This window comes from Gnatocerus cornutus, chromosome 7 (genome assembly GCF_029298725.1).
Source record: "Gnatocerus cornutus isolate USDA-ARS CGAHR chromosome 7, icGnaCorn1.1, whole genome shotgun sequence".
NCBI lineage: Eukaryota > Metazoa > Arthropoda > Insecta > Coleoptera > Tenebrionidae > Gnatocerus > Gnatocerus cornutus.
Window position 1 is genome coordinate 13,818,812 of NC_142239.1, and position 22,474 is coordinate 13,841,285.

General features: G+C 38.9%; 7 protein-coding genes across 13 annotated transcripts in view; 2 read left to right on the forward strand and 5 right to left on the reverse strand.

Moving 5' to 3' along the window:
* The window catches only part of f (espin protein forked), a 35,653-nt gene extending 28,496 nt beyond the window's left edge, over window positions 1–7,157 (forward strand). For all 4 annotated transcript variants that reach the window (XM_088040372.1, XM_088040371.1, XM_088040374.1 and 1 more), the window contains exons 4-11: window positions 224–406; window positions 454–558; window positions 772–935; window positions 983–1,125; window positions 1,277–1,909; window positions 4,459–5,120; window positions 5,168–5,364; window positions 6,600–7,157. In XM_088040372.1, the coding sequence (XP_087896498.1) occupies window positions 224–406; window positions 454–558; window positions 772–935; window positions 983–1,125; window positions 1,277–1,909; window positions 4,459–5,120; window positions 5,168–5,364; window positions 6,600–6,855 (2,343 nt within the window). In that variant the 3' untranslated portion in view covers window positions 6,856–7,157. The remainder of the gene's footprint in view (window positions 1–223; window positions 407–453; window positions 559–771; window positions 936–982; window positions 1,126–1,276; window positions 1,910–4,458; window positions 5,121–5,167; window positions 5,365–6,599) is intronic.
* A 76-nt stretch (window positions 7,158–7,233) lies between these two features.
* Window positions 7,234–9,221, reverse strand: LOC148171292 (HUWE1-associated protein modifying stress responses). Its single transcript, XM_088040376.1, has 4 exons — window positions 8,944–9,221; window positions 8,718–8,795; window positions 8,476–8,668; window positions 7,234–8,393 (listed from the first exon to the last, which is right to left on the reverse strand). The coding sequence occupies exons 1-4, from the start codon at window positions 9,119–9,121 to the stop codon at window positions 8,138–8,140; spliced, it is 705 nt and encodes a 234-aa protein (XP_087896502.1). The 5' UTR covers window positions 9,122–9,221; the 3' UTR covers window positions 7,234–8,137.
* A 277-nt stretch (window positions 9,222–9,498) lies between these two features.
* Window positions 9,499–10,180, reverse strand: mRpS33 (mitochondrial ribosomal protein S33). Its single transcript, XM_088040386.1, has one exon. It carries the CDS (start codon window positions 9,894–9,896, stop codon window positions 9,555–9,557), a length of 342 nt encoding a protein of 113 aa, XP_087896512.1. The 5' UTR covers window positions 9,897–10,180; the 3' UTR covers window positions 9,499–9,554.
* A 575-nt stretch (window positions 10,181–10,755) lies between these two features.
* On the reverse strand, window positions 10,756–13,236 carry Sgsh (N-sulfoglucosamine sulfohydrolase). The gene is made up of 6 exons (XM_088040382.1): window positions 13,149–13,236; window positions 12,312–12,441; window positions 11,986–12,267; window positions 11,386–11,936; window positions 11,166–11,338; window positions 10,756–11,122 (listed from the first exon to the last, which is right to left on the reverse strand). Exons 1-6 carry the CDS (start codon window positions 13,234–13,236, stop codon window positions 10,832–10,834), a joined length of 1,515 nt encoding a protein of 504 aa, XP_087896508.1. The 3' UTR covers window positions 10,756–10,831.
* Window positions 13,237–13,272: 36 nt separating this feature from the next.
* Pmm2 (phosphomannomutase) lies at window positions 13,273–14,046 on the forward strand. Its single transcript, XM_088040385.1, has one exon. It carries the CDS (start codon window positions 13,273–13,275, stop codon window positions 14,017–14,019), a length of 747 nt encoding a protein of 248 aa, XP_087896511.1. The 3' UTR covers window positions 14,020–14,046.
* On the reverse strand, window positions 14,008–15,088 carry LOC148171296 (methylglutaconyl-CoA hydratase, mitochondrial). Its single transcript, XM_088040384.1, has 2 exons — window positions 14,720–15,088; window positions 14,008–14,673 (listed from the first exon to the last, which is right to left on the reverse strand). Exons 1-2 carry the CDS (start codon window positions 14,988–14,990, stop codon window positions 14,072–14,074), a joined length of 873 nt encoding a protein of 290 aa, XP_087896510.1. The 5' UTR covers window positions 14,991–15,088; the 3' UTR covers window positions 14,008–14,071.
* An 8-nt stretch (window positions 15,089–15,096) lies between these two features.
* LOC148171297 (uncharacterized) lies at window positions 15,097–22,340 on the reverse strand. Of its 4 annotated transcripts, XM_088040378.1 has the most exons (4): window positions 22,122–22,340; window positions 21,490–21,540; window positions 18,382–18,436; window positions 15,097–17,191 (listed from the first exon to the last, which is right to left on the reverse strand). In XM_088040378.1, the coding sequence occupies exons 2-4, from the start codon at window positions 21,537–21,539 to the stop codon at window positions 15,674–15,676; spliced, it is 1,623 nt and encodes a 540-aa protein (XP_087896504.1). In that variant the 5' UTR covers window position 21,540; window positions 22,122–22,340; the 3' UTR covers window positions 15,097–15,673. The 4 variants fall into 4 exon arrangements, 3 of the variants coding, with proteins under 3 accessions (XP_087896504.1, XP_087896507.1, XP_087896506.1); XR_015770324.1 differs by lacking the exon at window positions 18,382–18,436 and having other exon boundaries at window positions 17,099–17,191; window positions 21,485–21,540; window positions 22,122–22,165; XM_088040381.1 differs by lacking the exons at window positions 18,382–18,436; window positions 21,490–21,540.
* Between the last annotated feature and the right edge of the window lie 134 nt (window positions 22,341–22,474).

Genomic DNA, 22,474 nt, shown 5'->3' on the forward strand with positions numbered 1-22,474 from the left:
TTGTGGCGCTTTTCATCGCCGAGAAGGTTGCCAACAAATTTTAAATTCACAAGTCCCCTTAGATTCCGTTCGTAGTCTCGAAGCTTCAAAAGTGTGTCATACTTTCAATAAATTTGACTAATTTGTGACGAATCCCAACGAAAGCATTAATTTAATTCTTGAGAATTTAATAAAGAGCGTATCAAAACGTGCAAAATGCGTAAATGCGTCAATGAATTTCCAGATTCAGGAGCAAGGAGTCGACCCCAATTTACGCGACGGTGACGGTGCCACCCCTCTCCATTTCGCCGCCTCCAGAGGCCACCTCGAAACAGTCCGTTGGTTACTCAAACATGGAGCTCGCCTCTCGTTGGACAAATACGGAAAAAGTCCAATAAATGACGCCGCGGAAAATCAGCAAGTTGAGGTAGAACAAATTACATAGATTTAACAATTTCTAACTGAATTGTGTAGTGTTTGAATGTTTTGGTCCAACACGGAACTACTCCAGATTACAAAGAAGGCGATCGACCGTCCAAGTCTTGTTCTTGCACCCGGAAAAGCGAGCAGTTGAAAAGGGTGAGTGAAGAAACAAATCGACTTCAAGCTTTAATTCGATCAATTAATAATAACGAGCGATGATTAGAAAATGGTACCGTTCAGTTTTGAAACAGCAATTATAACTGCGAGAGAAATTGTTCCAGTTTTGGTAAAATTGTCAGTTTGGTTAAAATCTTCGAAATGGTGCGAGGTTGATGAGGGTTTGTTGTTAATAAAATTTTGTTTTTTCAGGGGAATAGTGTGAGCAGTGACTGCTCAACGTGTAAACCGGCGCAAAACGGTGACAATTCAGAGCCTTTTTTTCTTCATCCTCCTTTAAACTCCAGGTCCATGGAGGCTCCACATGCTCCACAAGACGGTCTTTATATCAACCCAATGACTGCGCATCGACACAGGTAATTTCATCTTCTAATTTCGTGGTGGTTTAATAAGATAATTTTAGTGCGTCCAGCGGTTCCGAAAGTTCCAATGAAAGCGTCAACGGCGAGTCCTTCTACCTGCACAACCCCCAAGAAGTCATCTATAACAGAGTGAAAGATCTCTTCGAGGCCCCAAGTCAAAGACAGCCTCTCTCTGCCCTCACAGGTAGCTCTTCCGCTAAATTTCCCACATTCCTCCGTTGTCACTGCCGTGAAATTCCCACACCGTTTCGCAATCATCCAAAAGTCACCTTGCATTGTTCCCATTCATTCAATTTCGCCCAATTGAACCTCAACGAATTTCTCTATGTCCGCAGTAAAAGTGGAAGTACACTCCAGCAGCAGCGGAGCGGGGTCAGACGAGAACCTCTCATCTTCCGACCTCTCGGAGCGCTCCGGCGACCACGACCACGACTACGAAGACATCTACTTAGTTCGCGACGACTCCCAGAAGAAAACCGAAAAACAATCCAACATCCGCTCCAGATCACGCGACAGCGGCTCGCACAGTCGCTCCGGATCTGCGAGTTCATCCAATTCCGGATGTAATGTGGTGGTCAAAGTCGCCTCCAACACGAAAAAATCTAACGAGTTCCTACCCAAACCACAAAAATACGAAAAGAAGACAAAGAGTCAGGAATCGAGCTCTTCGGCGTCTTCGTTGAGTGGATCGAATGAAGATGAAGGAGAGAAAGTGAAGTTGGGGGCGAGGCATTCAATGCCCCCGAAAAGTGTGACGGCAAACTCAAAAATACTGAAGAGGGTAACGTCAGGACCTGGAGATATTTGTCCGCCGCCGCCACCACCACCACCCCCGAGCGAAAAGAAGGAGTTTAAAGACATGATGGAGGATGAACCCAGAGGGGCGGAAATCGTGGAGATTGTGGAGGAACCCACGTTGAAACCTTCGGAGATTGCTAAAGGGAAGACGAAGACAATGGCTGCTTTGAGTAAGTTTTCACCCAGAAATTTGAATTTTTCTTGTACTGTTTTATCTGAGGATTTCTTCATGATATTATCATAATTTATTGTAAAAACTTTAATTTTCTGTATTTTTAGATCAGGTGCTGTCCTCGTTGATAAAGTTTTATTGCGTTTGTAATTGGTAGATTACTGACGTTGTTCAGTTCGCACAATTTATTAAAAACAAAAGTGATTCAGCGACGTCAGTTCAGTTACCATTATATCTAATTTCTGTTTTAGTTGTTCATGTCAGTCAGGTAAGTTCTCCTGTTTGTCTGCGAATTCCTAGAGATTCCCCTTTCTGGAAATTCTTTTAGAACAGAACTGTCTTTTTGATGATTGATGATTCTTGTGAAATCTTAGGATCTTCAGGATTTTTTTGAAGTTTCTGTGATTTTCTAAACTTTCTTGAATCGGCTGATATCCTCTAGCATTGCTTGGATTTCAGCAGGATTTTTTTTATGTTATCGATCAGAATTTTTAAAATTCTCTGGGATTCATCAAAATCCTCTTTAATATTCCCCATGATTCTGTAATTTTGAGCAATTCTCTGAAATTCTGTAGAACTCTCTGGAACGGTTTCAGCTTCCTGTCGGATTATTTACATTTTCCAAGCGTTTCCAGGATCCGTTAGAAATTCTGTGAGATTTTCCAGAGTTTTAGAATATTTCAATAATACTTTGACATTTTTAGAATAATTCGTTACTATTATAAGAGCGATAGTTTTAAATTCAATAAAATTATAAGGGACTCTCTCAAAGTTTCTGGAACGGTTTGAGATTCCCGAGATTCCCTGACACCTTACAAGATTTGTTTTCTGCGATTTTCAAGGACCTTCGAAAGCTTTTAAGAATCTTCAGAGATGAATTGGGATTCTCAAAGATTTTTATGCTTTGCTTCGGGATTCTTAATGTTCCCGCGATTCTCGAAGATTTCATAAAATTGTACAAAACTCTCTAGAAGTGTATGCCTTAAATTGTCCAAAATTGTTGGATTCAGGAATTTTCCAGAATTATCTTTGAATTCCCGGAAATTCTTTGCAATTTTATGAAGTTCTTCGGTATTACTAATATTTAAGATACTCCAAGTTTCTTTAAAATATTTTTATATTATCTATAATAATAATTTTTAGAATTCTCTCTTCAGGATTTTTTTGAAGTTTCTGTGACTTTCTAAACATTCTTGAATCGGCTGATATCCTCTAGCATTGCTTGGATTTCTGCAGGATTTTTTTTATGTTATCGATCAGAATTTTTATAATTCTCTGCGATTCGCCAAAATCCTCTTTAATATTCCCTATGATTATTTAATTTTGAGCAATTCTCTGAAAATCTATAGAACTTTCTGGAACTGTCTGAATTTCCCGCAGGATTTTTCATACATTTTCCAGATTTTGCAAGATCCGCTAAGAATTGTGTGAGATTTTCTGGGGTGTTAATATATTCAAACGACATTTTTGGAATAATTTATTGGTATTATAAAGATTTCTTCAATATTGTTCGATACTCTTCAATTTTATAAAATTGTATGAGACTCTCTAGAAGTTTCTGGAACTGTCAGAAATCCCTAAAGTTTTCAAACACCCTCTACAGCTTTTTAGAATCTTTGGAGATTAATTGGGATCGTCAAAAAAGTACATGAATATCCAAGATTCCTCAGTTTGCTTCAGGACTGTTTAAGTTCCTGAGATTCTCTTAAAGAACCTGAACTTAAATTTTCCAAAATCCTCTTAGAATTCCGGGAAGTTCTATGAAAGATTAATTTTTATTCAAGATTCTCCAAGCTCCTTCAGGATTTTTTATTTTCTGTGACTCTCTTGAAATCACTGATTATGTCTTATTTTCTGACGTTCTTTAGAGTCCTGTTTTTATGTTATCCTGGATATTCCTGGATCCTCTAATTTTGATTATTATTCCGCAAATTCGTTCTCTGCGCGTCTCTACAATTCTTTCTGCGCCGAGATAATTTCCACTGTTCTAAAGCAGAATAAACGCGGCGTTAATGTTTTTAAGATAACAGTGCCTCAGCATCATTCGCCTCAGTACACTTTTGTAAAACGACACCTAGAAAACGAAACAGTAATGTCGCGAGTAGTCAAAAAGGTCAGCTCAAACACGTTTTTGTCTAAACCGTGCTCATAACACGGTTGTTTGTCCCAAACGTTAATTTACTGTTAAATAAGACCCAGCACTTTGCGTATAATTGGCAACACATAAATATTAAAAACCGAATGCTCCAAAAACTTCAAACTGACCTAATTTGCAGTAGCTTATTAAAATCACACATTACACTAATTGGACCATCAGAACACAAAAAAAAGGATCCACTTCCAATTTACACCGGAAAAAAATTACAAGAACACATGTTTTAATTAAACATCCACATTTTCACTCTTAAACCACTTGCCAATCAAACCATAAATAGGAGGTTCCGTGGCAAACGAGTAACGTCATTTCAGTCGTCTCTTTCCGTTTCATTATAATTACAAATCTGATGAGTGAGAGGTGAATAATTTCATGGTACCACTTCTTTTCAGCCACCAGACGGCTCAATTCCTCCTGTTCCGACTTAACGATAGTCAGTTTGAGCACCGACACTGACGAAGGCGAGAAACACGTTCATTTGGTTAATAAGCAAAGAGTGTTACCATTCATCCCTCCAAGCTTCCCGGGGAGTGGCGATTCGAATAATCTCATCAAGCCATCGGAATATCTTAAGAGTATCAGCGACAAACGTCCTTCTCCAGTTAAGACACCTCCAGAAGCTGAAGAAGTTGTTATGACTGTGGAAGAAAACGACACTAAAGTGCAAGTGCCGGGACCTCCGCCTCCTCCACTTCCCGATGCCCAGCTCCCGGAACTTAAACCAGAAACCAACACTGATACCACCAAAAAACAACAACAGCCTCTGTCCGCCATCAGCATCCAAGATCTCAACTCGGTTCAACTCAGAAGAACAGATAAAATGGTGGCTTCAAAGACATTTTCGGCACCTACAAGAAGTATGAGCCTTCAGTGTTTACAAAGTGAACCATTCCTAGCCCAAAAAACGGACCTCATCGCTGAACTCAAACTATCGAAAGACATTACTGGAATCAAGAAGTTGAAGATCGAACGGGCCAAAGTCGAAGAGTCCAAAGAGAAAGAGATGTACACGGAAATTTCCAAACAATTTACCGCGACTAAATTTGTTGAGAAGGTTGATCTAGTTTTGGTTTTTAAAATGTTTTAAGATTGTTATTACAGATTCCTGATAAGGACAATACTGGTAATGTTATACCAGCGTGGAAACGACAGATGTTGGCCAAGAAAGCGGCGGAACGAGCACGAAAAGAACTCGAGGAGCAGATGTTAAGAGAGGCCGAAGAAAAGAGATTACAAGCCATACCACAATGGAAACGACAATTGATGGCGAAAAAAGAAGAAGCCGAAATTAAAATGAGGTAAATAGTGCCAATTATGGGGATTAGTCGAGTTTTCTAATTATATTCAAAAATATGCAAATAGGAAAAGTTTTCTATTAGCAGAGGAAAACTGCGTTTCTCCAGGAAAAAAACGAATGAATGTGCGAGGATTATCCAATATGATAAGGAAAGCACAAAAAAACTCAATGATGACCTGCTTTTTATAAATTTAATGCTATAATAATAATCAATTGAATTAACTTTACATAACTTGTTTTATCCAATTATAAAAATGCGTTTTACTCGTCAATTATAAATACATAAGTAAGAGCGTAAAAAACGAACACAATTTTGGATAAAATGTTGTATTGAACTTGTAGGTTCATAAATCACTTTTACAATAAAAAATAACTGTAGCTCGTGACAGTTTTTTCGTGTTGGTAGCTCCTAATCTTAGGGACATTTTAGCACATCAAATTAGACTTTGAGGCCCAGTGCTACCAACAAATTTTAAATTCTAAAGCTCACTGGGGCCATAGTTCCATATTATGCAAGCATGTCTGTTCTGCGGAAAAATCGAGTAAAAATCCATCTAAATGAGTTCCGTGACGATCTGGAGTACTAGGAAGTCTATCATCTACTGGTGCACCATAATTAACATTTGTAATTCAAAATTATTACTGCTTAAAGCAATAAATCCTATAAGTGATAAAAAAACTGCAACTGCACTTTCTAAATATAAATTAAAAATGAAGCTATTTTTAGACTACCTGAACTGCGAAACCTGTTTGGCAATATCAAATCGCTCCGTACCTGTGACAAAGAAGAATGTCTTTATGATCTAATCAATCGAAGAAACTCTTAAAAAGAATACGTCTTGTTACGCTCGACTAGAATTTAAACGCGCGAAACGAACCGCGTTTATTTGACGATAATTCAATAACAGTAAAGTACGTAAAAACCAATAAAACGTCACAGGAGACTGTATGTGATTCATGGTCCATTGAGCCGGATCTGCGAATTAAATTCCATCGCACATCTATTGAAAATTGTTGTTTTACCGTCGCAAAACAACAATTATTAAAAAAAGCACGACGATAGTTATCAATCACGCTTTTGCTTTGTGCAGTTCTGTACATGTAATAACTAAATTACACCTTGAATGACCTCAATAGTAAAAATCCAAAATCGATACCGCCGGTTAAACGTTTGGAGTTAACGACCTCTTATCTTCTAAATATTTCCACGAAACTAAAACGCTCTTTTGTCCCCAGGTCGACAATATACACCCCTAAAGTCGTCGACGATTCCCGCTCATCGAAAATTCACGAAGCCCACGAATGCCTGAAACAAGCGCCTCAGGTCGAAGAAAAGAAAACCACGGAAGATATTAATAATAACGAAAGTGTGAAGTCAGAATCGGTTTCCAGTAGCCTACACACGGAAGAGGAAGAGCCAGACGACGCGAATATTATACCATGGCGGGCGCAACTTAGGAAAACGAACAGTAAATTAAATTTATTAGAATAGTCATTGATCGGAATTGTGTAAAATGATGTAAATCGTTATCTGTATTATTAACCGAAGTAATTTTAAGGTTGACAGTTGCAATACTAGATGTAAGTTAAGACAAGTCAATTATGTGATGTATGTTTTGTATTTTAGTTGTAAGTAGGAAGAGTTTGAGCTACAATTGACTGATTCGGCTCTGACAAAAAATCAAAAAAATTGTATTTTAAAAGGAAACGCTTCTGTGTCGGTTCGGGAAATTTAGCATATTCGTTTCTGAACATGTAACTGTATTGTATCATATTGTAACTGCTTTCTATAATAAAGTCTCTAGAAATTACAAACGTGGTGTGGGAATTTCCTTTTCCTTTGATTGGAATGTATGATTAGGTACAAGCATTTAGACCAATATAGTATATTAGACCAATAATTTACAGAATTATAATTACATCACTGAAGCAATTAAAAAACATTGTTGATTTTATAAATTCAAGTAAACTGAAACAAATTAACAATGATAAAAAATTAAATAAATATGTGCAAATATCCGTACAGTCTACTAACACTTGTTGAAAATAAGACGTACATGTACAAGAACTAAACAACAATGGAATACAAGATAAATCAATATAAATCTGCGTGTAGATCGTATTTTTCAAACCTGAGACTCGGTATCTTTTTAAAAAGTATCTTTCATAGTGTAAATTGCTATATTTATTAATAAACAATCTCAACCTCACTTGAATATACAGAAATAAAATATAAATGGCAGTCTGTGTATTTGAATATATCAATTCAATTCTCAATGAAGTGGAAGGCTTCGCGTTATTACAAAAAGTCCACCGAGGCACCTCAATAATATACATTTTATAATGATTTGTCTTATAGATGTAAAAACCAATAAAAATTTTCAACAAGCGATTAACAAAAATGAACTTATTTACAACTTACGCAATGGCCATTTTTAAGATTTTTCATTGCCTTAATCTAATGTTAAACTACTTTATTCATTGAATATTTGAAAAGATGTATCCCATCGCTCCTGCACGTTAAAAAAAACCAAAGAAAAATTGCATTTTAACATCAAATTACGTGATAACCAGTTCGTCGGCGACACTGCAAACACTGCACTTCCCAAATTGACGCCTTCACAATTTCAAACAAAATAGAACAACAGTCAGGATTATCACAGACTTAAAACAAATCAAGAGCACCTAATGAAAAAACTAAAAATGTGTGTAAAACAGAAGGCAACTTGAATCTTTGATCAATTGGGAAAAACTACAGCAGGATTGATGGTATCTCACATATATCGAGGTCTTTTCTGTTGCGTAGGACTGTCCATTGTGACGTCAGATGGACTCGCTGGTCTTTTACAGTGCCTAGCCATTTCGCCTGTTATAAAAGCGCACAGATCCGGACCGCGAGTGATGCAAGATAAAGGTGACCTTGCCAAGGCCTCTCTGAATGTGTGCAGTTCGGTGTTGAGACCGAGAGATTCCGGTGGAGATACTCCCGGAGGCGGAGATATGTTCCTGGGGCGAGGAGACATGGGAATCCTGCCATACAAATAATCATTTTTTTACTTAAACTCAAAGAGGCGCTGAATCAAACTCGGGCGCAGGGCGATTAGGCACTAACCTGTGGTGGTTGTGGTGGTGGTACTGGTGATGGTTGGGTTTCGGTGGAAGTTTTCCTGAGAGATATGCTAGCAGATCCTCCCTGCAAATCAAACGCCGTTTTCTCTTGGCCCAATTGAGTATTTCCTTGTTTCGTTTTTGGTATCCCGATTGCTTAGCCAAATCACTTGACTTCCGTATACTATCTGAAGACTCTGGAACCCACCAATGGAATCACACCACTTGAGATAAAACAGAACTCACCTTTATATAATGAAGTCACTGTCCCTGCAGCGGTCTGAAATTGTAACCAAAGCGTCGCTGGTTCTCCTGTAACCCGATCTGAAAAAAATCCCTTTGTTACGCCACGAGGAATGTTACATCCCAACAGCTGATCAATGATCAATAGAATGTCAACAAGATGTCGGTGGTTTGAAAAAAATCCGCCCATTGAAATTTTCCTCATCCAACAAACACCAAACGGACTTACCACGATATAACTGTGCTATAGCTGCAGCCGAATCTTGGAAGGCAGTCCATATTCTCGTGTGAGAATCTTCGAATTCGTCACGAAGCGATTGCTCGAAATCTGGTTGTTCGTCTACAGAATCGGCACATTGTTGTTCCCATCCTGTTAGCCATGATTCACCGTCGCCGTCACCGTTCATTTCACTTATATTTTTAACAATTAATCGAACACAATGAAATTTCTTAAAACTACGCGACAACTTTCAGCTACCAGCCACTGCCATGTTTGATGAAATGACAGGTGGGAGGTGGGGGCTTGTTGTAGTGGCAACAATGACCCACACCAACGTGACACACGCAAAAACACCAAAACGGACAAAGAGAATCTCTTCCGAGAGCTCACTTTTATGTGAAAAACTCACAAGTTGGAGACAAATCGGTGCGTTTAGTGGTGACACAGAAATTTTTAACCACGAGACGTTATTTTTGTCGCTCCGACTAGTGAAGTTTCAAACTGAAAGTCCCTAAACTCAACTGTCATTCAACATGGCGGTCAATTTAATTAACTGTCAACGAATTCGGTACAAGTATTTATTTTGTAATTAAACTATAACGCTATCAAACGCAAAATTGCTACTTCTTCGACCCCCCAGGTTGTCGTTTGGGTTTAGCCTTGCCTCGCAGGACCCTCATCCTCTCCATTTCCTCTCTAAAGTCTTCATGTTCGTCTCGGTAGAGACCATAATGTCTCAATTTCACCATTAGCCATCCAGTTTCGACATGTCTAGGGTAATAATGTGTAACTTCCCTCTTCAAATTCAAAGGTTTTTCACTAAATAGTCGGACCACTTTCATGGATTTTGAGTTTGTTGGCCGGGCAACTTCCCCAAATATTCGATTACTCAGTCGCAACATTCGTCTTGCATATTCTGTTGAGAGTTTCGTTAAATCTGCATATTTTGCGTAACGGCTCATGCTGCTGGTGACACTGGACCTAAAGTGAGGTTATGTAAGAAGTTGTGGGGGAATTGTACAACTAATCGTGAGATTGAGCTGGGGTGGTCAAACCAACTGAATTATGCCTTTGAAGAGACACATTAATAGCACGAGACAATTTAAATTAATTATTTTCTTGGATGTTTAGTTTCGCGGTGCCTGTATTACCGACTGAAGTAACGTCAGCTGTCAACTTGACAGTGACAGCTCCCAAACAATTAGCCTTAATTGTTTACAAAGTTTAGCGCATTATGTGTAATTAAAGAACGAGATTGGGTAAGAGGTTCTATTTTTCAACGCAAATATCAATGTTTTATATTCCAGTGAACACTTACTAAAATGACTGACTTCTGTGATGTGGCATTTCCGACAGTCAAATAATTTGCTAATTTTTTGTACCCTAGTCTTGTGTGCAGGCTTCATGTTGCAGTTTAAGGTTTTATATAATAACCACCAAAAACATTTAAGGATACGAGAAATTGAAGACAAGGTGACAATTAATAAAGTGTCCTTGAGCGCCCACTGTAATTAAGTTTTTTCCCAGATGACTGAGCTGACGGAAAATATGCATACTGTGGAAAGAGTCGCCAATACAACCTTAATGCTAATTAGCACACTAAAAAAATCTCTTAGAGATGGAAGTCAAAGAGGTAAAATCAAAACAATTAGATGACAATAGGTCAAAGATGACTGAGTAACACTTACTAAAGCTTTTCAAGTCAATTCTACACTTACTAATCTGCTACTTGTTGAGTTTGGTAAATTTTAGATGTTGTTATCAATTTAACGGAATGTTGGATGTGGTACCTTGCACAAATCCAGAGTGAAAAATGCCATATTTATGTAGATGTTTTATAAATTGATTGTTTAGAGAATGTGACAATAAATATATTTTTGTGTTTATTACGCATCATTTAGATATTATCCAACGTCATGCACCGAGGTGCATTCTTGTAACTTCCTTTATTTTCCAACACAGCATGAGGCGAACAAATCCATGGATCATTAGTCACGTTTTGCCACTGAAATAATTGTTCTTCCAACTCTCGCATTATTATTTTAAAATCACTTTTTCCAGCGAGATTGTTTAGTTCCTCAGGATCGTGTTTTAGGTCGTACAATTCCCACTCTGGTCTGTTGTAATATTCCTTTAAAGTTTTGTACCAGAAAGTACTCTGATTGTTTATTGTGCGATTCAAGAGGTCCTAAAATTCGTCTTGTAATTCAGAATGTTACGCGTAGAACTACCTGAAAAGTGGGCGATAAGTAAAAGTCCTGGTCAATGGGAAAAGAGCTCTGATAGTTCAAATTGTGTATTAGTTTGTAGCGGTGAGTCCGCACCATCCTCATTGGATAGTACATCGTGACTTCGTGTAGATTGTGGCTAGCAAAAACTGCTTCTCCTGTGGTGTTTTCAGGTTCTAGAATCTTAACATTTTAACACCTCCTTAGTAACAACAGTAGAGACCTTTAACTAAAAGCGGCAACAGAGAGTGTCCTGTTAGAGTTGTGTTTTCATCCACTTCATTGCTTTCTCGAGTGACACCAAACCAGTCAAGAACCGTTGGGACAACATCCAACAAACTTGTTAATGAGTGCGTCACTTGGTACCATCTTTCCTTGTGAAGAGGAGACGATATGAACATGGGCTCGGCAATTCCAGAGTCGTACAAATTCGTTCTTCCGTTGGGGAACGGGATTCCGTTATCTGAAGTATAAATAACGAGAGTATCGTCTTCATGACCTGAATTTTTTAGCTCTTGGAGAAGAAGTCCCACTCCTTGGTCCAACCTTGAAATGGTAGTGTACTGTTGGGCTACGTCCTTGCGAGCTTCCACAGTGTCTGGGATGAAATAAGGAAGATTGATTTCGTCGTATTGGTAGTAAATAGGGTGCCAGTCGGGAATCAACCCCATCCCTTCATCCCCGTTGCCAAAAAGCTCGCAAAATTCCCCGTACTCAGGATTCGTGTGGCCGCACCGGTGAGGATCATGGAAAGCCACGTATAAGAAGAACGGCCTAAAACAGTTTTACTCCTCATTGGTTCAATTTCTCCGGGAAACTTTACTCAGTTGTGTTTAAAAACTCGCGTGTTAATAACTTAATTTTCGTTATATTTCTCCCCACTTGCAAAATCGAATTGTTTTCCTCCGTTTCTTCGTAATCAAACTTGTACGTTTCTTTCGGCCCCACATGTTTTTTCCCAATTATCCCACTCCTAATCCCGTGCTCCCTCAGAATATTTGGGATACTCTTAATGTCTCCAAACGAATCGAAATGGTTCTCAGCTTGGTGCAGACCGTACATTCCATTCTGATGGGCCGGCATTCCAGTTAACAAAGCGGAACGGCTGTAAGAATGGGTTATTCACGTTTTTTAGAGAGTTTGGGTAACCTGGGGGAGCAGCTGCTGACGGAGGTGTACGCGTTATTGAAAATTAGACTTTTTTGGGCCAAGGCGTCCAGGTTTGGGGTTTGGCAGATTTTGTTTCTGTAGGCGCCCATCTCGAAACCGCCGTCGTCGGCTAAAATGGGAGAGCGCGGATGCAGGACCATTTATTAAATGTGTTTCGAATTCCAAAGGGACAGGTATATTACGTGAAAAGGTCATAGGGTAAATCATTATTGCACTGGGAGTGAAATTGTTAGACGAAGCGAAGCAGTAGTATAAAGATTTTTTTTCGATACAAATTGTTGAAAGAAATAAAAGATTCAAGCATTGCATAAAAGTTGTTTCTTGTACTGATTTTTTATTATATTACTTGAAATATTAAAAACTGTTGTGAAATCATGTAACATATTAGAAAAAAGATCATTTCTGAAGCTAAATTAAGTTATATTATTAAATTTCTTATCACAATTAATCTCAAGTGTTAATGATGCAATATTGAGAATGCATTTATTTATCAAGAATCATTGCGCAATTTAAATAAAAACTTGCGGAATAGAGAAAAAGTGGAAGACGAGATTTTTCGTGGATAGGTTCGTTTGCTCATCTAGAATAAGTACTGATAAACTTTCGTCTCAATAGTGGCGCTTCACCCCTTTTAAAGTAAAAGAAAAAACAAAAAAACAATAGTTTTTCAAACATTTTTGCGTTCCCCTTCGGTACGTGGACTGCGCCGCCCCTGCCCTAACCTAACTTTTTGACATTCCTGTCATAACATTGCACCATCAAAATCAGTAATGTGACGTGTCTTTTTGATTAATAAGTAAGTTCCTGGAAACTCACCCACAATAAGTAAAACATTTCGCTTCTTGTCGCTTTCAGCAACAAAAACTAGTGCCGAAATCAACAGTAACAAACCGGCTTTCCCCATTTTGTTCTTCCTGGTTTAGGAGCCAAATTCAAAACAATGGCACCAAAAAAGATTTTATGCCTGTTCGACGTTGATGGCACCTTGACTAAGCCCCGGCTATCAATTGATCCAAGCTTTGATGAATTTATCCAAACGAAACTGAAGCCGTTGTGTAGTTTAGGTCTCGTTGGGGGCTCAGATTTCAAGAAAATCGCCGAGCAGATGAATGGAGAGGATGTAATTTTTAGATTTGATTACGTGTTCCCGGAGAATGGGCTCGTGCAATATAAATTCGGGAAAGCAGTCAGTCAACAGAGTATCCAGAAATTTATAGGCGAAGACAAACTGCAGAAATTGATCAACTTCTCATTGGGGTACCTCGCTGACGTCGTCCTACCAGTCAAACGAGGTACTTTTATTGAGTTCCGAAAAGGAATGTTGAATATTTGTCCGGTTGGTCGGTCGTGTTCACAAGAAGAACGCGAGAATTTTGAAAAGTACGATCAGAAATATCAAATAAGGCAAAATATGATCAACGCTTTGAAGAAACGATTCCCGGATATCGGACTCTCATACGCCATAGGGGGGCAAATCAGCTTCGACGTGTTTCCACATGGATGGGACAAAACGTACTGTTTGAACCATTTGGAGGGCGAAGGGTTTGATGAAATTCACTTCTTTGGCGACAAGATTCATGAAGGAGGAAATGATCATGAGATCTACAACGATCCTAGGACTATCGGACACAAGGTTACCAATCCCGAGGACACGAGAAAGCAACTGGAGGAGCTCTTCAAAGTGTGAAATTTTATTAAACTCACTGCCAAAACATTTCGTGTTTCTTTTTCCGTTGGTACTACTGTCCTGTATATTTCGGTTTTCTTTTTTCCGTGAAGGCCTTCAGTCCTTCAAGCCTGTCTTTGGTTGGTACCACCTGCGCGTAACAAGCCTCCTCTATCAACATCCCCGAACTTATATCCACTTCGAGTCCTTTATTAATCGATTTTTTCGCCATTTTGATGGCAAAAGGACCATTTGGTAAGATTTCCCGGGCGAGTTCCAACGACTTAAGATAAGCAGCGTCCCCACTTTCGTTTTGTGGTACCATGTGATTAACGACACCCAATCTCTGAGCGAGATCCCCGTCAATAATTCGTGCTGTGAAAATCAGCTCTTTTGCAAGGGATGGTCCGATTAAACGAGGGAGTCTTTGAGTACCCCCTGCCCCTGGAATTATGGCTAATTTTCCTTCAACTAGTCCCATTTTGGCGGTGTTTGCAGCGACTCGAATATCACAAGCGAGGGACATTTCGAGCCCCCCGCCTAAAGCCAAGCCATCCAATGCGGCTATCACAGGAATGGGGAGGTTTTCGATTTGAGTCATCAAACTTCGCAGACCTGCGACCAATTTAGGTACTTCTTCTTGTGGTACTGTTAAACGCTCCTTCAGATCAGCCCCTGGAAGAACAGGTTGGTGTTACCAACTACCAAAAATCGGTCTTACCGGCGCAGAAGACCCCAGGGACTAAACTCCGGAGGATCAAGACTCTGGTGTTTGATTTGAAAGTGATGTTCTGAATGGCATTGAGAAGATTTTTTGTTAACGCTGCGCCTAGTGCGTTTCTTTGTTTGGGTCTGTTGAAACCAAAGACGGTGATGCCGGCATCGTCGCCACTTAGGTTTTCACAGTGGAGTTCGTTCTGCGTTGATATTTTGCGAACAGCCTGTATATGCACCCCTTTCGGTACCCGTCGAAAGTACTTCAGCACCAGCATGTTTTCAGGTTATGTGATTACAATGGAAACTTTTACGAAAAATTTATAATCATTGTAAGGATTTTATCAGAGGTCAAAGATTTTGTTTTTGAACAGAACAAGAGCGTAACTGGTAAAAAACCATTTATTTTTTGCACTGTAGTAAAATAACAATAACAAATAATGTTCACAACTGAGGTATTAATATCTCAAGAACACACAAGCTGATTTTTAACTCTTACTGCTAAGGCATTTATGTTGAAAATAAATAAAATATTACGTTTTTATTTACAATTTGCGTGCCAACTTCTTATGTTAGGGTAAATAAGTGAATACTGTGCGTAACATTATCGAAAACGCTTGATATGAAAAGTTATTGACTAAAAAATAATCTTGCGTTTACAACAAATGAAACAATCATTATTATAACCATAATTTATTTTGTACAAATTATGCATGGCACAATTAATACTCCACGTTTTAATTGTACAATGTACAATCATCTATATACAACAAATAAAAAGGACGGTTAAACCAAAAACATCAATCACAGTCAAACAATGACCACACAAAAATCTTCACTACAAAATGAATAGTGAGCTAAAAGCGAATCAGTCTCACTAACATAAACTCGTTTTAGTTACAATTCTAACGCTTTGTAAAAGCAAGATTATCAACAATAAGGCATGATTATTAAAAACTATCTATTTCTGAACTTTATTTTTCGCTTCGTCTTCTTTATTCGTTTCAGTTGATTCTGTAGGCGCCGCTTTTTTCATTTCTTCGTCGGGTTTCGTACAAACCTCTTCTTGTTTAGGTTCTTGAAGAACTGGCTCAGTGACCTCCATTTTATCCTCAACTGGGTTAGACGCAACCTCCATATTCTCCTCTTTTGGAGCTTCAACTTCTTGTTTTGGAGGCTCAACTTTCTCCACAGACTCTTGTTGTTTCCCTTCCACTTCCATGGTTTCTTTGTTTTCTTCGACTTTTTCTTCAGGTTTGTTTTCAGGTTCACTTGTGGCTATTTCGGCAGGTGGGGCAACATTCGCTGCAGCTTTGGCTTCTAAAATGTTGATACAACTTTGGATACATTTGATGGCTTCTTTCCGCGCCAGTCGGATGTTTTCTTGCCCTTGAGTATCTATATTGTCTAATTTGAGAAGGTTACGTGTTAACATTTCGTCCAAGTACAAGTATTGTTTGTCTCTGGGCGCGCCGGCGAATTTCTCTACTTGACCCATAAGCTCGGACACGTCCTTCTGAATGGACTGAATGAGATCGATAGGGTTGTTGGACTTGGGCGCTTGCGGCTGTGGAGGAACTTGTTCTTGGGGTTTCTGAACGGGAATCTCTTGTTGCTGGAATTTCTGCTGTGGTGGAGGCGCCTGTTGTTGGAATTTCTGTTGTTGCGGAGGAGCTGCTTGTTGGAACTTTTGTTGCTGCCTGACCTCCGGCCCGTAGCCAGGGTGGTGCCATTCAGGACCGGCCGCATATTGTTGCCTCGGGGACTCTCTTCCGACGAACTGCGTAAAGTGACTAGGTGATTGCCCGAAAATTCGCTCAGGCTGCGGCTGCGATTGAGGCTGACTAAAACTAGGCCCTGAGTGTTTCGGCATGACAGGCTCATCCCTTCCTTCCACGTGGATCGGTATTACCCTCTCCGTTGGCTTACTCGCCGGTTTTTCTTGTGGTTGCTGCTGTGACTGCGCTTTCCCCATTTCTCCCATTCCACCGTCTCGGTTAATCGGTATATGAATACTCGAAACGTATCTCTGTCGGTTATCCGGAGGTGGTGCAGACATCGATCTTTGGTTTCTATCATTCACCGGCTCCTGTTTCTGCCCTAAATCTACAGTATTACTAGGCTGGATGTTCTGTTTACGTCCTCTTTCCTTCGGTTTCTCTTCAGTTTCTTCCGGTTTCGGCTGTGGTGGTCCTTCGCTTTGTTGAGGCTCCGCTTTCGGTTCTCTTTCTTCGTCAAAAGGGTCGGAGGTAAAAGGGAACCCAAAACGCTCGAATCTCGAAGAGCCAAAAGGCCGATCAGTGAAACGCCGGAATTCTTGCTCTGATGGACGTGGAGGCCTTCTATTCCTCCCTAACGTCTCCGATCGAAATGGAAAACCCTCAAAATGCTCCGCAAATTCCGGGTGTCGTTTCGCTATATCGTCCAACTGGCTCCGGAAGTCGTCGTCCCGATCCCTTTGCTCGAAAGGAAAGCCACTCTGCAAAAAAACACCCAATCAGACAACTCAGTCAAACCAAACAAGCAAAAAAAGCATGAAAATGAGCGAATTTTCCACGAAACTTACAATAGTTTCCGCTTCCATGGGTTCGCACAAATCCTTTTCAACAATAAGCGGAATTGTGCGCACAGTATCGACCATAGGAGTCGTCATACTTTTTTTTTTCAATCAAGCACTGAGTCACACGTATAAATAAACTTTGGAATGCACGTTATGATCACTTCTGCTCACGCGTTCAATTTCAAACCAAAACTACAACGCGCGGCCACGAGTTCGTATATATGAGAGAGGCAAAACCGAGTGGTGGGGGCTCCGGATTCTTCCAGAGAGTTCCCGAATCGTGAGAGTTCGAGATGATTCGGCGCGCCAACTGTAGAAAAATCCGGAAACTTTCCGGAACAAAATCGAAAATTTCGACTGGGAACTTCGGCTTTGGGGAGTTTCGAATCTAAATAAATCGTTGTGAGTCAGATTTTCACACGTGGATGTATTTGGGCGACGCGTCGCCGGTGAAAGTTATTGGAATTAGACGCGCCAATTTTATCCTTTTAAGGTCTTGAATATGACGAAGAAGATGAGAAGGCAGAAAATTGGAAGATGTGTGGTCAAAAATCGTCCCTTCTGGGGCCGCCGTTTCTGCCCTTGACAGTTTGAAATCTGGAACGACAACTTCGAATTGACCTCCACGAAAATTGTGCGGTGTTAAAAGTGTCGAGTGTTTACCTATCTATCCTTTTATGGTATTAACAAGTCCGGCGATGACTGTTTCGCACCGAACGTAACTTATTAAATAATAATCTCATTTGCATAGTTATAGCATCTCTAATGGATAAGTAAATACTGTATAAAACTTTATATTTATCGCAACCTTAAAATATTTCGCGGGCGCGCCGATTTTATTTTAGAAAATAATAAAGCCTTCAACGAGTGATATAAAGACCGCCAAATTTCAAAATCGTTAAAATGGGTCGATTTTCCCCGATAGATCATCACGCGTGTGCTGATCTGAGCCAATGCATAAAACTTCTTATGAAATTGGCTTCAAATAGCAGCGAAAGATGTCAAGGGCGGTAGAAGACAGAGAATTAGTTATTAGAATTACTAATATTTCTGATGGGACTGTGAAATGCGATGGTAAGTTTGTTATTACGTGGCGAGGCTTACCTTACCAGAAACACGAAAAATGAAGAGATCTTCCTCTTAAAAACCTCAAATTGGGAAGACCTGAAAAAATCGGTTTTGCTTTTTCAGTTCTTAGATTCTATACCGTTTGTATAGACTGATTACCGCCCACTTAATTACACTCGATTTCCCAATCAAATTAATGGTAGTTTAGTAAGCAAAAATGACGGAATAATTTTATGATTTTATGACCAAGTTGTCATTGCACTCCGAAGTACACTGTCCATATCGAGTAATATCATTCGGTATTATAAAAATTCCTTAGAATTAGGACTTTACCATTGAGACTGTGGGAATTCTAGCGATATCCAATTTCCAATGTTAATTATACATATTTTCAATTGGACTAACAAAATTGTTAAAAACAAGATAGAAACTGTCCTGTAAGTTATCTAGAATTGCTTCGTAAAAATTTGTTTTTTAAAAGTCTGAGAAGTCACCACAAGTTTGCTCCCCCCGAAAGATGAGCCGTTAAAATCACAAAAACCGCCATCGGATACCATTTAGTCCGAGGGGAAGTTGAACAAAACAACCCCCTTTTTGTCAATACGGGTAAAAGTGAACGTTCTCCGACCATCTCGCGTTGAACCCGACAATGCAAATCCATCACTCGTGTTGATGAATGGTCAATTTTGGAGTTGCGACCATCGAATAACAACAAGCTATTAGTCATAAACCATCTGTAAAAAACTACATAAATAGACGCTGAGAACAACGAATCTAATTAGGGAATTGACGAAGATTGTTTTCATTTGCACGCGAAAGTGGTAATCATAAAAATCAACAGAAGAAAACTGTCCACTTATCTCTGGATCGATATTCTTCCCCGTGACGTCAAGGCACGAATTTCTTTCACGAAGGAGGAAGAAAATTGTTTAGAGATTTCACTACAATTATCGACTTTCAAACGCCCGCGTGGAGTTTTTTGAATTAATTGGCAACGTGGAGATGTTAGTGGGTGCTCAACCCACGAATAATCAACGTAATAATAACCTGTTATGGTTATTTAGCACTTGCAGAATGGTTGTGAAGTGGTTTCTTAGAACCGTGGACAGCAAGGACGTCATAGATTAGAATCATCAATAGGAAAGACTCCTAAAATGTCGTCGTAATGAGAGAAATCATGTAATCGGTAATGAAAGGCGAGAAGAAAGCGGTCCGTTTCCAAAATTGGGGACATTTGTCATTTGCAAAAGAGTAATTAAAAATTGAATTGTTAGTTTTTGTTACAATCTCATAATTGAGGTAGACCTCAAACTGGCTTTTTGCGGATTCAAATGAGTCTGACAATGTGGTTTTTATTGTCAGGCGATTGTTTCCTTATCTTAATTAAGCTCATTATCCTCCTAACGCGGATATGCATGAGGAACTATTTATTTAGTTTTTTATTGACTAATCCTCTTTTTCCTTGAGATTGAAGTGAAGATAAGAAAAATCGTCTTTGATTTAAAGTTGGTCTTTTAAACGTTACTTTTTCAGATGTGTTTACGCGAGGAAAAACAGAAGTCACGTTTGTAATCCAACCGGAACTGTTATTTTTGAGTCATTTAAGTTTACAATTTCCTGTGGACACAAATTGTATTATTTTAATGAATAACGCGTAATTTTACGTGTAATTTATGGCACAATATTCATTTTAATTACACAAATTTGAGTCTAATCAGATACTTACAATTGAGGGGTTATTTTTCAAAATTCAATAAATCTATTTCAAAAATGTCTACAAGCATTTAGAAAAAACGATAATTTGTTCAATTTTCTTCAACTATTTTGGCATAAAAAGGTAACACAACGATTAAGCAAGAGGTTTTTCAAGAATGAAATATACACATTGTTAGATTTACCCAAATAATCTTAAATTCACATCAAACCCACTGTCTGTCAAAATTGGATTTATTGAGTTTTCGAAAATAAGTCCTCAATTTATGTACAGTTGGGGCCAAAAATGTCTTTAATTTACAAGATAAAAATTTGAAATTTTGATTACACTTATAGTTGACCAAGTTCTAGAATCTGACAAAAAAGTTTGTTTTTATCACCGGTAATTTGGCGCCTGAAAATTGTACTTTTTAGCAATTTTTCAGGCTTTGCGAAAATAATTGCGAATTTGAATTATTTTCGATGTAACTGTGTTAAAAGATTTTTAATTTCTATTCTAAATTTTATGCAAATTATGTTTAAAATTATTAAAAAGAAAAACGCACTTGTATCAAGTTACTTTTCAAACTCATGACGTCATATTTGAAAACTACGTTTACACCAAATTGTCACACGTCACTCAAATCATTCTTCTGAAGGTTAATTTTGATCAAGCTGACCGTGTTTTCTTGTTTTTTTATACTAAAAGCTGTTAATCAATATCCAAAAAGCAACAAAGACATCAGTTACGGAGTTTGTTGCAATCTGAAGCGAATTAAAGGAAAGATGACAGTTTGGTGTAAACGTAGTCTCCTACTGTGACGTCATGAGTTTGAAAACGAGCTTAAAAAACAGTATTTTCCTCAAAAATGTAACCACAAATTGCAAAAAATTTAAAACAAAAATTGAGATATTTTGAACATTATTACAAAATATACATTTGTAGGCGTCGCGACGCCAAGCAATCGATGAATAAAACAAATTTTTGCGTTAAATTCTAGAGCTTTTGTCGACTAAAAAGCGTGTGCAAAGACTACAAAAAAAAAAGGTGTTCAAAATTTAAAGAACCGAAAGATCAGTGGCATTTGAAACTTTCTGGACGCATTTGAACTAATTTAAAGTGGCCTACAGAATCGTAAGCATCAAAATCCATCTAAAATAAGGAAAATGGAGATTTAGGCATTGTTCCGCACGTGGGAAACCCCAGCAAATTACCCAAAGCGCGTGAAAACAACTCAAGATTGTGCGATGCAAACAGCCAAGGCCACATTTTTAACATATCTTGGAAAACGCTCCATTTTCGCGTCTGTTTTCCGAACCACTCATGACAAATGTCCCCAAGGTCTTGCAAGCCGTAAAATTGTTATTGCAACAAGTCACTACAACTAAATGGTGGCGGCAAAAATGCAAAAGCATGAGAAAAATGCGATGACGTTATTATAAAATACTCACTACACCTGAGCTCAGTGGCGTAGAAGCTACCTAGGTGCGAAGGGTTAGACAGCATCCTGTGAAAAGAAAACAACGCCACACATCACACCATGTACAGTATTTAAGTACGAACTGTCACAAGTTAGGGTGAAACAATTAATTTGCAAATGTGCTGTTAGAATATAGCTTTGAGGAATTCTTTGCCAATCGGATTATAAGTGGCGCGGAATTCAAATGGGATTAATTAAAGACATTGGAGTTCAATGGTGCACTTGCGTTCAATTGAACTTGACGTTCTCAAAATAAATGTTTGGCAGGTTATTATGGCTCAGGTGGGTCTCAGGAGTCATCAAATGACTGCTGTGCTATAAATAAGTTGAATTTTTCAACCGGAAGCACTCCAAGTGCAGATTTCAGCAAATTGTGCGAAATTCTCATTATGACTTTTTCGTGAGAGTCTGGAACGGTGCCAAAACTTCTATCAAGTTTACAACTGGAAAAACCAACACAAATGGGTTAGGAAACTTCCACCAAAGCTTTTTAAAAAAAGGGGTTAAATGGAAATGCGCATGCGATTGGCAAAGAAAACCATTACCTGAAGAAAAGACATGATTAGTTTAGGGGTTAGCGGAAAAACTGTCTCGGAAAAATTACTTACAAAAGCTTGACGAGAAAAAGGCATCGTCTCAGTCGACTTTTCCAACACACAGACGTTCTTACCGCACTCAAACACACGAAATTGTTAATTTCACGCAATTTCGTCTTCTCGGGAAGCCTAATTTTACAAATTGCTGTGAAATTCGCAGATCAACTGCAAGGAATCATCTGGAACCTATTTCGACCGAGCACCGACAAACCCCCACTTTCAACCCAACACAATTGACACAAACCCACAAAAAAAAGTACGTCGTAACCCAACCGAAACGTTTTCTCTGGTGGTTTCTAGGGACTTTCGCGTTTGACACGATTTTTTGACAGTTTCAACTTGTGGCGGTTCTCGATCGCTCGCCG

Coding starts and splice junctions, on each gene's coding strand:
- mRpS33 (XM_088040386.1), bottom strand. CDS start 9,896: ATGAGCCGTTACGCAAAATATGCAGATTTAACGAAACTCTCAACAGAA.
- Sgsh (XM_088040382.1), bottom strand. CDS start 13,236: ATGGGGAAAGCCGGTTTGTTACTGTTGATTTCGGCACTAGTTTTTGTT. Junction 11,937..11,985: donor GAGTTTTTAAACACAACTGA/GTAAAGTTTCCC, acceptor AAACTGTTTTAG/GCCGTTCTTCTTATACGTGG. Junction 11,339..11,385: donor GTTGCCGCTTTTAGTTAAAG/GTCTCTACTGTT, acceptor TTAAGATTCTAG/AACCTGAAAACACCACAGGA.
- Pmm2 (XM_088040385.1), top strand. CDS start 13,273: ATGGCACCAAAAAAGATTTTATGCCTGTTCGACGTTGATGGCACCTTG.
- LOC148171292 (XM_088040376.1), bottom strand. CDS start 9,121: ATGAACGGTGACGGCGACGGTGAATCATGGCTAACAGGATGGGAACAA. Junction 8,796..8,943: donor TATAGCACAGTTATATCGTG/GTAAGTCCGTTT, acceptor GATTTTTTTCAG/ATCGGGTTACAGGAGAACCA. Junction 8,394..8,475: donor CACCACCACAACCACCACAG/GTTAGTGCCTAA, acceptor TTTGTATGGCAG/GATTCCCATGTCTCCTCGCC.
- LOC148171296 (XM_088040384.1), bottom strand. CDS start 14,990: ATGCTGGTGCTGAAGTACTTTCGACGGGTACCGAAAGGGGTGCATATA. Junction 14,674..14,719: donor CCCTGGGGTCTTCTGCGCCG/GTAAGACCGATT, acceptor CTGTTCTTCCAG/GGGCTGATCTGAAGGAGCGT.
- LOC148171297 (XM_088040378.1), bottom strand. CDS start 21,539: ATGCTGTCTAACCCTTCGCACCTAGGTAGCTTCTACGCCACTGAGCTC. Junction 18,437..21,489: donor TTCTACGCCACTGAGCTCAG/GTGTAGTGAGTA, acceptor CGATTTTTTCAG/GTCTTCCCAATTTGAGGTTT. Junction 17,192..18,381: donor CTTCATTTTTCGTGTTTCTG/GTAAGGTAAGCC, acceptor GTTTTTTTGCAG/AGTGGCTTTCCTTTCGAGCA.